Source organism: Sceloporus occidentalis, unplaced genomic scaffold (assembly GCF_023333645.1).
Source record: "Sceloporus occidentalis isolate IW3139 unplaced genomic scaffold, rSceOcc1.0.p SCAF_2, whole genome shotgun sequence".
In the NCBI taxonomy this organism is placed as follows: domain Eukaryota; kingdom Metazoa; phylum Chordata; class Lepidosauria; order Squamata; family Phrynosomatidae; genus Sceloporus; species Sceloporus occidentalis.
In genome coordinates this window covers 248,476,676-248,491,628 of record NW_028316982.1, presented here as the reverse complement: position 1 = coordinate 248,491,628, position 14,953 = coordinate 248,476,676, and the positions used below count along the sequence as shown (strand labels likewise).

Genomic DNA, 14,953 nt, shown 5'->3' with positions numbered 1-14,953 from the left:
TGCAACACTTGCATGAGTCCCTCCTGCTTCAAAGCACAGATTTGACACTAGCTGCCGGGAAGCACTCAGTTGTCTTCAATTGCAATGCCCAAACCACATGGTCCTAAACCACCACTAAAACAAAGAGCCTTCAGAAAAGGGATACCCAATGTTGAACTTCATCATCCTAAAATAAATCTAGAGTTGCTTGGGGACTCTTGGGGAGGTCACTCTGAAATACTGCAATCCTATGCTTGTAATATAATAGCCATTACCAACCAAGTGTATATTTCTGTTTCAAAAACTATTTGAAAATTTCTTTAATAAAAATAAATACATTTAAGATAGTGGTGCACAAACCAACTCCTCTCCAACCTGGCTCTTTTGAAAATATGGCAACTATGATTTTGCCCATGAACAACGGCAAACCCATTACTCCAACATTAATCTAAGCACGCATTCCCCAGAGGATTTAGATTTTCTCCTCACAAAGAATGAAGCAAATATTTAGCAGAATATTCATAAATCCTGTGCTAATGCTATTTAATTCTGCTTCAGATCTAGCTCTAAGAAGCCAGTGGTGAGGGGGGAAAGAAAGTCTGCTTTAGCACATACCTTTTCCTCAGTATGAATCCTTACTAGAATACGTAAGTAAGTAAGTAAGGATCATAACACCCCCCTTTTTTTACAGAGGTTCAATTCAAATATCACGTCATATCAAAGCTAAAGATACAAACCAAGATTTGTCACACCATCCAAACTGACAACTTGTGATTTGAAAGTGACTAGCTAATCATGATCAGAAGCCAATATTTTCTGTGTTTTACCAAAACATATGAATTAGCACACCTACTTTCTACCACTTTTATCGATAGAGACTGACACATAATACACACAGGAATGTTCTGCTAAAAGAAAGGGAAAGCACATAAATAGCTCTTATTGACTGTTTCTTAAACATGCCTGCCTTGGCTGTCTAATCCACCCAAAGCCCCCAACCATGTTGATAATCCTGCTACGGGAGACTTTCCAGAGAATTTCACAGTACAAAATTAAAACAAAAGTAATGATAATAATTAACATACATATGCGAACAAAATAAATGTCAATGGCTTGAAGGACCAGCATTGAGTTCTTAAATGCATAGCATAACTGTTTCAATGTTGAATTGTTTTTTAAATTTTATATTTATACATTTTAATGCTTTCCGGCGCGGAAAGGGGTGGCAACAGGCCACCCCAAAAGGACGGTCTGTAAACCGCCAATGATAGCAACCAATTGTAGCATCTACAGTTGTGGTGTCACAACCAATGGTACTAGTAGCCTCCAACGATATGCTACAAGAAATAAGTGTTCCACCAGAAAGCATAAGCAGCAGTTGATCACAAACAGATGGAGAAAGACATGAGTATCATCAACCATATGTGTTCAAGAAGGACCCACTATCTTAGCATCAACCTGTGCGCCAATCTCCCATGCTTTCTGTTGTTACAAGAGGAAAAAAGGATATAGAAACACTCTTGCATCATGAGATACAGTAACCTGGCCACAGACAGAACACTGAAATAGATGAAAGATCCATGGAAGCTAGAAGAGGAATAGTAGTTTACTTCTATTTTAATGCTCACTTTTTCTATGTTTTAACTGTATTATTCTTTTAAATTGTGAGCCACTGTGAATCCTAATTTGTGGGGGGAGTGGGTATTATACTCTTTTAAGACAGTCCAGCATAACTTTTTGAAAAAAGATCCACACAACATGACAAAATTGTCTCCTACACTTTCAGGAAGCAAAACATAAAATAAATAAATAAATAAAATGAAGTGTTTTTACAATGAGGGGCAGACAGACCTCCAAGGTTCCCAGAAGGATGATTAATGCAGTCTCCAACACTGTGCAGTTTCCATTCCGACTCTAATTAAACAGGCAAGGTAATGAACTTTAGGTGCAGATGACAGAGTAATTGAATGTAAAGCATATTCAATTTTGCAAGCCCATCTAAATGTCCCAGGACCCATTCTCACATTTGGGCATGGGACCCTAACCCTTCCCTGTCCATTCTTGAAAAGCTTCCATCCCATCTGTGGCTCCAGCCTGTATTATGGCTCCACAGATGTTATCCTTTGTTGCACTGTAGTGTGGGGACATCCCAGGCATTACTATGATATTTGTTTGCATAGGACTGCATTTCTATTTCATAGATATAGAGGATCTAGGACACAGTCTGTGGCAAAGCTTCCTGCTTGACAAAGAGCAGAACTCTCTTTCATGGAATGTCAGAAGACATTCTCCTATTTGAAAACACTTTCTATTTCAAGAGCTATCCAGAGCTAGCATGATGCAGTGGTTTGAGCACTGGACTAGGAATCTGGAGACCAGGGTTCTAATTCTAGCTTGGCCATGGAAGCCAGCTGGGTGACCCTGGGCAAGTCACACTCTTTCAGCCTCAGAGGATCGCAATGGCAAACCCCCTCTGAAGAAATCTGCCAAGAAAACTCCATGACAGTTTTAAGGCAACCCTAAGTCAGAAATAACTTGAAAGCACACAACAAAACCAGTTTAAATGATATAGGACAATAAAAATAAAGGTAAGGAGTTTGGTCCTTGCTAATCAACAATAAACATCTGGACAGCAAACTGAGCATACACAACATCACCTGGTCCCAGTCTTCCAAAGTATGATGAGATGTACTGTATTACTATGTAAACAATAGTTATATTTGCATTCATAACTATTGTTTACAGACAATTATGTAGCTCTGGCTTTTGTTTTATGGTAACTCTAACAAATGGTTTCTCTAATTCTGCAGAACATAAAGGAATAAATCATAGTAGAAAGAGACTTATATGCTACAACTGGTTTCTTGTCCACAAGAAATAACTGACTATGAACAGTCAATTACACAGAACATATGCTGGACAAAAAAGTAAATGGCAATCAACCAAGGGGGATTTTTAATTTGCACATCCAACTCAGCTGAAGATCTCATTTTATCCAGCTTTTTTGCTATCTAGGGAACAGGAAAAAAAAATAAACGGGGGGGGGGGGGGGATGGGGCGAGAAGAGTGAAGTACTGTGGAGTCCAATGATGCTCTGAGGCAGCTGGAGCAAAGAAATAGGCAGCATTCAAACATATTTTAAAATCCAGATTAACCATCCCTAGAAGATGAAAATAAAATCTTGTAAATTTTTACTGTATCTCCAAGACTACTATCTTTAAGAAAAAGAGAAGAGGTTAAAGTGAGAATTCTCAAACACACTGCAATTTTTCTGAAGAAAATCTCTCTCAAATGAATCAAACTGAAATAACCCTAAGAAAAGCCAATAGTTATCTGTATTGCCCATCAGGAAACAATAAACTCCACTGCTCTCCATAATGATTACATGTACTCTCACAGCCTAAACAAAGAACAGTCAATAGTTTTGCTTTCTGAGGAAGACAGCCCTATAATACAGAGAATACTAAGACATTTCTAGAAATACAGAAACACCACACTGTGTCTCCACTTTTGCCTTCTGAAACAACCCACACACACAGCTGTTGTTGCAAGTGATTATATTAGTTAACAGCAGAACCAATCTGCTAGACAGCCAAATAAAAGGTGCCAAAACAATGTGAAGAATGCAAACAGACAACAGCACAGAACACTTTGGCAGGCAAACAGCAATTTAAACAAAACCATTCAGGAAATCTGCCATACTTATGGATAATATTCTTTCAGTAATGGAGCTAAATGTATTTCTGTTGGGGACCAAAGCCTAAACCCAACTGCCAGTCCTAACTAGAGCAGGCCAGCTGCATCAAGCCATATACTTTAGTATGGATGATTCACAATTGATTCAATGTAGCTCCTTTAGCTGGTACTTCTGTTGTGTGCCTTCAAGTCATTCCTGACTGGGATGGAGAAGTCTGGTGTGTTTTGCAGGTTGGGTTTTTTTAAAAAATACCATGCCGCTTTAAGAACATTTTAACAAAAAAGCAGCCCAGATGTTATAAATGAATACAGTACCATTCATTCACTGTTCTAGTGTTTAACATGAATTAATTAACATCGAAATATAACCCCAAAGGCAAGGCACCACAAAATGCAGAACTTTCATGAAAAAATGTAGGACATTACCAAATAAAAGCTAAAAACACTCATATAAATACAGCGGGCCCTTGGTATCTGCTGGGATTTGGTTCCAGGATGCCCCATGAATACCAAAATCTGTGGACGCTCCAGTTCTATTATATACAATGAGGTATTATGATTATTGCTGCAGTGGGCCCTTGGTATCCACTGGAGTTTGATTCCATGGATGCTCAAGTCCCATTAAAGACAATGGCATATTGTAATAGTGTTCTTTATATAAAATGGCAAGGTTTGCTTTTGGGAATTTATATATTTTAAAAATATTTTAAAGCCGTGGATGGTTGAACCCATGGATCAGGAATATACATGGATATGGAGAGGTGACTGTATAAATTCATTCTTCTTAGTCATGTGCAAAATGGAGGACATTTTGGACTTCGTCCTGGACAGATGGCTGAAATGTAGGGCATTCCTTGTAGAAAGATGACGTCTGGTCACCCTGCTTAAAAGGCACTGTCTAACTTTGGCAGCTAGAGCAGGGTCAGCTCCAGTTAGTACTCCAAGTGCTTATAGGTGCTATTTCAGAGGAAGGAACTGGGGGGGAAAAACCCGTGAGTGAGTATTCCCCACCTCAGAAAAACCCTTTGAAATTGATGGGGCAACTTAAAAACTTGGGCACACACACACAAAATGCAGTTTTAAAAAAGCCAGGCAAGGTGCATGTTGGACTGTGTAATAAAAAAGGACATGAGTTCCAGCATTTTTTAAAAATGCCACACAGTGCAAAAAGGGTAGGTATTGCAACACAGGGAGAAAACCTCTGGTATGGGAATGGGGTGTGTGTGTGTGTATAGAGGGGGGTCTGCTGCAGAATCACACAGGAGGGGAGGGCAAGGAAGGCTCTCCCTGGCCTCCAGCAGAGATAGGAGGAGAAAAAGGGGGAGAAGCAGGTGGGGTACACCTTATTGATTTGTTTTGAGTATTTATACCTGCTTTTTAGCCACAAAGGCTCTCACCTTTGTAACATCTTACAGATTTACAGTTCCCTCCCTTTCCAAGACATGTCCTCCATTTTCAACCTCCTGTCCAGGAGGAATTCCAACGCATCCTGTTTTGAGCAGGAGTAAGAAACATGGATTCACGTTTCCATGAGTGTGTTTTTAGCTTTTCTTTAGTCACGTCCCTCTACTTTTTCCTCTAAGCTTCCTCCATTTTGCGGTGCCTGGTCCTCTCCTTGGCCATGAAGAAGATGAGGAGGAGGAGGAGGACTTCTGGCCAGCCCTGCCTGAGGCATCTCCGGCTCACAATCTAAAGACAGAGAGAGACCTGACACAAAAGAAGAAGGAAACAGGACCAAGTACAGCAGATATACTGCTGGTTCGTCTTCCCTTCCTTGCATTCATTCATTCATTCATTCATTCCGGTGCCTTTCTTGGAAAAGGGTAAAGGGAAATTGTTTATTGTACTGAATTTGTACGTCGTCTTTCTCCCAGAAGGGACCCAAGGCAGCTCACAAATAAAAACATGTTTGGCCATTTTTAGTGGAGTCAGATAATAATAATAATAATAATAATAATAGTATTTATTTATTTACAATGGCATCTTTGTTCCATTTTCCAATAATTCTCCTTCCAGTCTTGGGATCTGGTAAATTTTTCTGGGATTTTCCCCCTTTTTTGGGGGGGAGGCAAGATAAAACACAGAATTAAAAAGTAGAAGACCTGATACTTGAACTGCAGTTATGTAACATATTTTTAATGCTAATGTATGCAGGTAACAATATTAATAAAGAATTAAGGGTGATGGTGATGATGATAAATGCCTGAGGCGCTTCCCTGGACAGCATTCTTTATTTAAAATGATAATAATCATAATAATATTACTGACCATCTTAAAAGGCCACATAAGACCTTTTAAAAAACAAGGCCACACAATATCTAAACTTAGCCTGAGACGCTTTCCCACAGCATTTCTCGGCCTTTAACCCCCACTCTGAAGCCCTCCATCTGCTCCTCCTCCTCCTCCTCCTCCTCCCTGGGGTCTTTCAGCTTCCTTCCCTCCTCCTTCCCTTCCTTGGCCGTCTTCCTCTCCCTTCTTCCCTCCTCGCTCTGCTCACTTAAGCCACTGACCGCGAAGCCCTTGCAAAGACAGCGACAGGAGCAGACCCGCGGGGCTCCTGCTGCCCTGCTTCCCCTCGTGGCTCACCAGCCGGATGAAGCCGAAGCCCCTGTCCCTGTTGATGAAGACCTCGCTGGGCTCCCCGTAGCGCTCGAAGAGGCGCTTGAAGTCCTCCTCGGTGATGTCGGTGGGGAGGTTGCCCACGAAGAGGCGGCAGCGCTGCGTGTAGCTCTTCTCGCCGGGCTTCAGGAAGCTCTTGATGTCCACCGTGAACCCTCCGCCCCCGGCGCCCTGCTCCTCCTCCTCCTCCTTCCCCAGCGCCAGCGAGGCCGCCGCGCCTTCGCTCTCCCCCGCCGCCGCCGACGAGGAGGACGACGGAGGCGGCAATGGCGGTGGCTCCAGCCCCCGCAGCGCCTTCATGCTCCCGCCGCCCACCATGCTCATCGGCGGCGCAGAGGCCGGGGAGCTGTTCTCGATCCGCACTTGCTTCAGGTTCCTGTTGGCCGACATGGCTCCGGTTCCTCGGCCGCGTCTGGCGTCGCCTCAGAGCAGAAGGAAGGAAGGAGGCGGAGGGAACCGGACCTAAAATGGCGGACAAGGCTCTCGTCCGCTGGCTGCGACGTCCTAAGCCCCGCCCTCCAACCGCCTCGGGTTCTCTCGTACGCATGCGCCGAAATGCCCCGCCCTCTTACCTCGCTTTTTAATTCTTTAACACGCATACGCCAGAGAAGCCCCGCCCTCTCACATTGCTTTTTAGTTCTGTAATGCGCATGCGCCGAAAAGCCCCGCCCTTTCCCCCACCGCGTTGTTTCTGTAATGCGCATAGGTCGGAGAAGCCGCCCCTCCACTTTGGTTCCGTAATACGCATGCGCATAGGTTTGAAATGTTACCGTTCAACGGAATCCTGGAGACGTCCCAGGAGGCCAACGCGCCTGCGCACTAGAGCCCCTCTTGAAATGTGGGAGAAAGTAAGCGGAGGAGCCTGTTTTGAGAGAGAGCCAGATCTGGAGAGCAGGGTTCGAATCCCACACTTGGCCCTGTAAAGGGCAAAAGTGGCACTCTCTCAGCCTCAGATGGCAATGGCTAAACACCCTTAAAGTAATACTACTACTACTACTACTACTAATATGTATTTCTATCCTGCCTCTCCAATAAGATCAAGGTGGCTTATGTCAATAGAACCGTATACACAATAAAACAATCCCACAATCCCCCTCTTCCTTAAATGAACCACAAATTGCAATACACCAAACTGTAATAAACACAATTAAAATCATTACATCAAAGTAAACAAAGTCTGGCTTGTTGTTCCTAGCTGCCCTCCAGTCGGTTCAGACTCATGGCGACCCTGGGGTTGAGGCATCTCCAAGAATCTACCTTCTGGTGCCTTGCCCAGGTCCTGGAATAATAATAATGATGATAAATTTTATTTATATCCTGGTGGGTTACAACAGTAAAAACACTTCAGTAATAAATATCAGATATACATAGATAAACATTTCATAATTCCCTTAACCCTTACTATAAAACTAAAACAACAAGATCATAAAATACAGATTAAAATTTCCCACAAGCCTATCCCTCTGGTTTGTGGTCTTTCTTCTACCCTCTACCTTTCCTAGCGTTATTGTTTTTCTCATGATCCATGCCTTCTCGTTATGTGGCCAAAGTATGATAGTCTCAACTTGATCATCTTTGCTTCCAAGGAGAGCCCTGGTCTGATCTGTCTGAGAACCCATTTGTTTGTCTTCTTGGCTGTCAATGGTATCCTAAGTACTCTTCACCAGCATCACTTTTCAAATGAGTTGATTTTCTTTCTGTCTGCTTCCTTCACTGTCCAGCTCTCACATCCGTTCATGGTAACTGGGAACACAATGGCCTGAACAATTCTGACTTTAGTGCTCAGTTGTATGTCTTTGCACTTCAGTATCTTTTCCAGTTCTTTCATAGCTGCCCTTCCCCTTCCTAGTCCAAGTAGACCACAAGTTGAACATGACTCAATAGTGCGATGTGGCAGCTAAAATGGCCTATGCAATTTTAGACTACATCAATAGAAGTATAGTGTCTAAATCAAGAGAAGTATTAGTGCCACTATATTCTGCTTTGGTCAGGCCCCACCTGGAATAATACTGTGTCTAGTTCTGGGCACCACAATTCAAAAAGGATGTTGAGAAACTGGGGTGTGTCCAAAGGAGGATGACTAAAATGGTGAAAAGTCTGGAAACCATGCTCTATGAGGAACCATTTAGGGAGCTGGGGTTGTTTGGCCTGGAAAAGAGAAGGTTAAGAGGGGATATGACACAAGAGGTGATATTACACAAATTCAACCTAGACAATGAAGAAATAGAAATAGTAAAAGAGTTTTCATACCTGGGATCAAACATTGATAGGAACAGGGACTGCAGCCAGGAAATCAAAAGAAGATTAAGAATGGGAAGAGTGGCTATGAAAGAACTAGAAAAGATCCTCAAATGCAAAGATATACAACTGAGCACAAAAGTTACAACCATACAAGCCTTGTTATTTATTTATTATCTATTTATTTGTATCTCGCTCTTTTCCCAGGACTGGGACTCATGTATGTTACCATGTATAGATGTGAGAGCTGGACAGTTAAGAAAGAAGTTAGTAAGAAAATCAATTCATTTGAGACGTGGGGCTGGAGAAGAGTGCTGAGGATGCCATGGACAGCCAAAAAGACAAACAAATGGGTCCTAGAGAAGGTCAAGCCAGAACTCTCCCTGGAAACCAAGATGTTTACATTGAGGTTGTTGCACTTTGGACACACCATGAAAAGGCACGACTCACTGAAAAAACAATAATACTAGGAAAGGTGGAGGGAAGTAGAAAGAGAGGAGGGCCACATACTAGAGATGGATGGACTCTATTAAGGAGGTCACTGATATGAACGTACAGGAACTAAGCAGAATTGTGGAAGACAGGGGACTTGGAGATGTCTCATCCACAGGGCCATATGGGTTGAGACTGACTCAGGGGCAGTTAACAACAACAAATAAATGCCACTGAAGATATATTATTCTTCCGGCCTTCTCACCAGAAAATGCTGGATTAGATAGGACTTGATTCAGTCCAGCATGTCACTTTTTATAATATATTGTTTATATCATACATTTAATCATTTTTAAAGTTTTGAATGGGATTTTAAATATTGTAAAGCGTATACCGGGTGGTAAGTGTTGTTTTTTTCTAAAGGTTTATCCATGTTGACAAACCCAGCCCTTTTCAGAAAGATCCACAGCTATTTTGTAAGTAAGACACTTTGCTACATGCAGTAGAGAAGGCAGCCTAGCTTTAATAGGCCTAGTAATACATTGGACCTCCTCCATGTTAACTTTGTTGCTCCCTGAACTGAGTCCCACTGCAGAAGGAATCCCAGCTATAAAGGTATCTGATCAGAAACTGAAGATAACAGCAAGAATCCCCATCTCTGACTGAGACTAGATGGATGGACTCTACTAAAAGTCCAGCTATCAGACAGTGTTTTGCAGGAGCAATCACAATCCCAGTCTGGGATTTAGCTCTCCTCTAGAAGTATTGGTTGTCAGCAGATTGCTTCCCATTATGCAGCATACCTCCAACATTTCATAGATGAAAACCCGGGGCACCTGTGGCCAAACAACATACCCAGGCCTACTGAGAAGGACAAGGTTTTGCCACTCTGCTTCCTCCACTGAGTGCAAACTACAGTACTTTTGCACTTTGAACTCAGTTTGCAATAACTGAAGTAAGTGGAGGACAAAGGGGGAAAACAGTTGAAAAAGTGGGATGACAGAGTGTTAATCAGGACTGTTCTATAGTTTTTTTGTGGGTTTTTCGGGCTATGTGGCCATGTTCCAGAAAAGTTTCTTCCTGACATTTCTTTCCAAATTAGAATAATTAGAGGGTATGCATGAAGGAAAGAAGAGAGAGAGCAATCTTACTGCTCAGGTGGCACTCAGAGGGTGTCCTGAGAGTGGATTGCTCCTCCATCCTCTAGCACAAGAAATAAGTGAGGGAAGTCATCTACCCAGACTCTCATCCAGTAGTCACAGGAATTTCTGGGAAGTACTGGCTGAATGTGCTTAATTTTGCAATTCTGTACTCCCAGATAAATTTCTTGTTTAACACATGACAACTCTATGAATGAGACATCTCCAAGATCCCTGGTTATCAACTGCTCACTCATGTCTTCAGGGCTGTGCCTTCCTTGATTAAGTCACTCCATCTGTTGTCTCTCTCTTCCTACTGCTTTCCACTTTGCCAGGCATTATTGTCTTCATCTGACATCTTCAGTTTATTCATCTTAACTTCTTCAGGCTTGATTTGGTCTAGGACCCATTAACATTTTATTTTATTTATTTTCCAGTCCTTGGTATCCGTAGAACTCTTCTCTAGTGCCACATTTCAAATGAGTTGATTCTCTTCCTGTCAGCTCTCCTCACTGTCCAGCTTTCTCATCCATTTATGAATATCAGAAATACTATGGCCTGGATGATTCTAATGATATTTAATGACAGGTTTTTTTATACCTGAAGATATCAGCTAATTCCTTCATAGCTACCTTTCCAAGTCTTAGTTCCGTTCTGATTTGTTGATTGTAGTCTCTATTTTAATTATGACTGAGGCAAGGCATATGTCTTAGTTACCCACTGTGTGTGTTAGCACACCCTGCATATCCCACACTGGATTTGAAGTCTTTATATCTGGAGACAGCATGTTCTTGAGAGGTCAGGATGATCTCAAGAAACACTGGGTCAGGTTCCCAGGAGAAAAGGAACAAAGACACAAGGCACATGGACAAACCAAGTAATAGGACACTCAAATCTAAATGAGTGTAATAATTGCTTCCTCCTTCCACCTAGGGTTGCCATAAGTCAGGACCTCCAAACTGGAACAAATGCAGGACAACATTTTCAAATGTAGGACACATTTTTAATAAATGGAGGACACGCCAAAAAAATTGATGATGATTTTTTAAAAATGTTAATATAAATGCATGTTTCTTAGGCATGATCAAAATGGAGGACATTTTGAAATTTGACAGAAGAGGACATGTCCTGGAAAAGGAGGAGGATGTCTGGTCACCTTGTCTCTGGTCCAAAATACACTGACGAAATAAAACATAGCTGGACTGAAATGCCCAGAGTTCCTCACCAAAGCTGCATCCACACTGAGTTCGAGAGTGACTTAACTGTTCTGGGTTAGTGCTGGGGAATGTTGGGAATTGTAGTACACTGTGGCCCCAGAGCTATCTCTGACAGGGAGTCACATAACCCTCCAAACGTAGTTGAACTGCAGTGCCCAGAATGCCTCACCAGGTGCATCCACACTGAGGAAATGGTCCAGTTTGACTGCTCAGTGCTGGGGAATCCTGGGAATTGTAGTCTATTGTGGCCTCAGAGCCATCTCTGACAGAGAAGTCTCAATGTTTCCCAAACACTAGCATTCCCAGGATTCCCTAGCATTGAGTTAAAGCAGTCTCAAAGTGGGTTATTACTCCTGCAGTGTGTGAGAGAGATAGAAAGGCTAGGGACTGGATTCATTCATTAGCTCACAAAAGGAGGATATCTGTGTCGAAAACACACTGCTTTGACTGCCAGGGCTCAGTGCTATGGAATCCTGGGAATTGTAGTTTATTGTGGTACCAGAGCTCTCTGACAGAGAAGGCCAAATGCCTCACAGACACCAGAATTCCAGAGCACTGAGCCCTGGCAGTCAAAGTTAGAAAAAATACACAGGGGCAAAATACATACTGAAAATGGCCATGCACCTCCTCCTCCTCTTCCTCCCCCTCATCATCATCCTCTCCTCGGTGCCAAAGGAAATGGCCCTCTCTCCTCTGCTGCCTTGCTGGGACCGGTCCACGTGGGGAACCAAACAGAGGAGGAGCTCCTCTTCCTGAGTCTGGCAACCTCCTGTTGCCAACAAGCCTTGAAGATAATTCCCCAAACGTTTGGCCAAAACTCACCAAATCCCCCCCCCCCCCATATCTCACCAAATATTCAGTCAAAATCCCTGGAAAGTCCCTGTAATGTTAATATGGCAATAAAACATAGCCCTAATTGAATAAAAATAATTGGAACTTATTTCAACTCTCAAAATTACCATTAAAACCAACCACCAAAATCACACCAAAGGCTCTGAAAAGTACCCATTTTGGTGTGAAAGTCACCAGATTGGCAACATACTGTGCAGGGACACCCCCTAGTGGTGAAAAACTGGGAATGTCCCGCCGGTAGGAGGGTTATGGCAACCCTACTTCAACCATGCCTTCTGTATTTCCTCTTGCACCAAGAGACAAAGGAGGTCTCATTGCACCAAAGAAGTCAGCCCATTATTTCTGCCTAGACCCTGTCCTGTTCCCAGTCAAACTTCCCTGTCCATCCATCCTGGGGATATCCTGATCCAATCACTCTTTTTGTCACACTAAAGTAAAACCATCAGCTAGTCCGGAACCCATTTGTCAATTCTGAGGAGAAGCATCAAGCCTTTGTTACCTGGCCAGATAGCTCCATACACAGAGGGTAGTTTTCAGGTACTGTCGGCCCTCGGTATCCATGGACATGCCATCCAGGGACAGCAAGGCCGCGCTTGTCCCCGATGACAGTGCATGACCCCACCCCCATTAGGGACAAGTCCCATTGTCCCTAATGGCAGTGCAGCAGTGTGAAAGTGTCGCCACTGGGGACAATGGGGTCTGTCCTTAATAGCAATGCAGCCACACGGACATGCTGCCATTGAAGTCTTGGAACTCGAGCATCCACAGATTTTGGTATACACTGAGGGTCTGAAACAGATCCCCCACAGATACCAAGGGCCGACTGTATAAATATTGGTCCCAAAATCTAGCCTATTTGCACATAGTTGGCTGTCAGTTTGTGTTTCACATACTGTGATTCCTTCATATTCCAGTCTGAGCCACTCTCACTTTCTGTGGCCCACTCTTTGAACAGGTAAATATCACTCTCCTTAAAAATTCCTCAAACTCCGCCATCCCCTTTCCAAACCTCATTTTTTGTTATCTCTGAATGCTGTGATGGTGTGAATTGCTAGTGTGTGTGTGTGTGTGATTGCACTCTGCATAGTTTCTAAATAAAGCTCTCTTAATTCACCCAAGCCTAGAGTTCTCAGAACTCACTGGAACCATGCAAAGCAACAGTGGCTGAGACTGAGGTAGGGTTGCCATAACCCGGTGGGAGGCATGACTCCCCCGCTTTCTAGGGGGCGTTCCCGGTCCCGTCACGCCCTCGGGTGGCTGCCCAGCTCCTGGCCCTGCTGCATCCCTATATTGTGATGAGTGCAACAGCCAGGGCTGGAACTGGCAGGGAAGGGCTCTGCTGCTCTGCCTTGCCCCTATTGGCCAGCCCTCCCAAGGAGCAGGCTTAGTCAGGTAGGGCAACAAGGCGCGAGGAGGAGCAGGGCCAGGCAGGTCGGCAGCAGCAGTGGCCCCCGCCCATCCAGGCAGGCCGCTGGGAGAGGGGAGGAAAGGGCCCTTTCCTGGAACCCCTGCCGCCCCAGCCCTCCTCCTCCTCCTGCTTTTGCAAGGAAGGGGCTCTGAAGCACCGGGAGAGCTGCCTCACTAAAGGGGAGGAGCGCCTCAGGGACTCAGCCGTCGGAGAGGAAGAGGAGCCTCGGCAAGGCTCAAAAGAGGAGGAAGGGGCTGGCACCTGGGAGAGGCAAAAGGGCACCTTCCAGGCCCCTCCTGGGCCCCAGGCTCCCCCCAGGATTGCCCCCGTCGGACATTGGAAGGCCCCTCCCCAGGGCCCCCCAAACACACACCCCTCTCCTTTCTAACCCTCTCTCTGACTCCCTCTCCCCCTGTTACCCCACTTTAACTGAGCCCTCTCTAACCCCCTTCTATCTACCACCTTCTCTCCATCTAAATCCCCCTATAACCCCTCTCTATCTACTCCCCCCTTTCTCTAACCCAGTGATCCCCAAACTGTGCTCTTTAAGTAATTTTGAACTTCAGCTCCCAGAATCTCAGACTACTGAGTAACATGTCTGAGTCTTCTGGGAGTTGAAGTCCAAAATCTCTTAAAGGACACAGTTTGGGAACCACTACTCTAACCCCTTAATTAATAATAATAATAATAATAATAATAGGATTTATTTATATACCGCCCAATCACTGGGAATCCGAGCGGTTTGTGAAATTCACAGATAGCCAAATTACACAGGCAGATCAGCTCCTGGCACTGAACAAGCAGAGCTCTGCTTTGGAGCCACAACGAACTACATTTCCCAGAATTCCATAGCATTGAGCCAGGGCAGTTAAAGTACTGTCAGACTGGGTTATTTCTGCAGTGTGTATGTAGTCTGAGAGCCCTGCAGAGAGAACAACTCTGGTGCTTGAGAATTTAAGCCCATCTAACCCCCCGCTATCTAAGCCCTCTCTAACCCCCTCTATCTAACTCCCTTATTTAAGTCTCTTCTAAGCCCCCCTCTAACCCCTCTCTATTCTACTCCTCTTTATCTAACCCTAACCCCCTCTAGATACCCCATCTAGCCCTCCTTCTCTAGCCCCCCTTCTCAAACCCCCTTATTTAACCCCCCTTCTATCTAACCCTATATATTTTTTTAAAAAACCAGCAATGTTTTGTGTACTCCATTTTTATAAAATTGTCCTACATTTGAAAATGTTGTCCGACATTTGTCCTACATTTGTCCCGGTTTGGAGGTCCTGACTTATGGCAACCCTAGGTTTGAGGGCAACACAAATCTCCAAAACACAGATTGGGGGCCAACTGTGTGTGAAGAGGCTAGATTTGGGAATTAA

At 44.0% G+C, this 14,953-nt stretch overlaps 1 protein-coding gene across 1 annotated transcript in view; it reads right to left on the bottom strand.

Moving 5' to 3' along the window:
- The window catches only part of LOC149319956 (paraspeckle component 1), a 40,738-nt gene extending 33,965 nt beyond the window's left edge, over positions 1-6,773 (bottom strand). The window contains exon 1 of the mRNA XM_089512658.1: positions 6,262-6,773. Within this exon, the coding sequence (XP_089368784.1) occupies positions 6,262-6,684 (423 nt within the window). The 5' untranslated portion in view covers positions 6,685-6,773. The remainder of the gene's footprint in view (positions 1-6,261) is intronic.
- Positions 6,774-14,953: the final 8,180 nt, after the last annotated feature.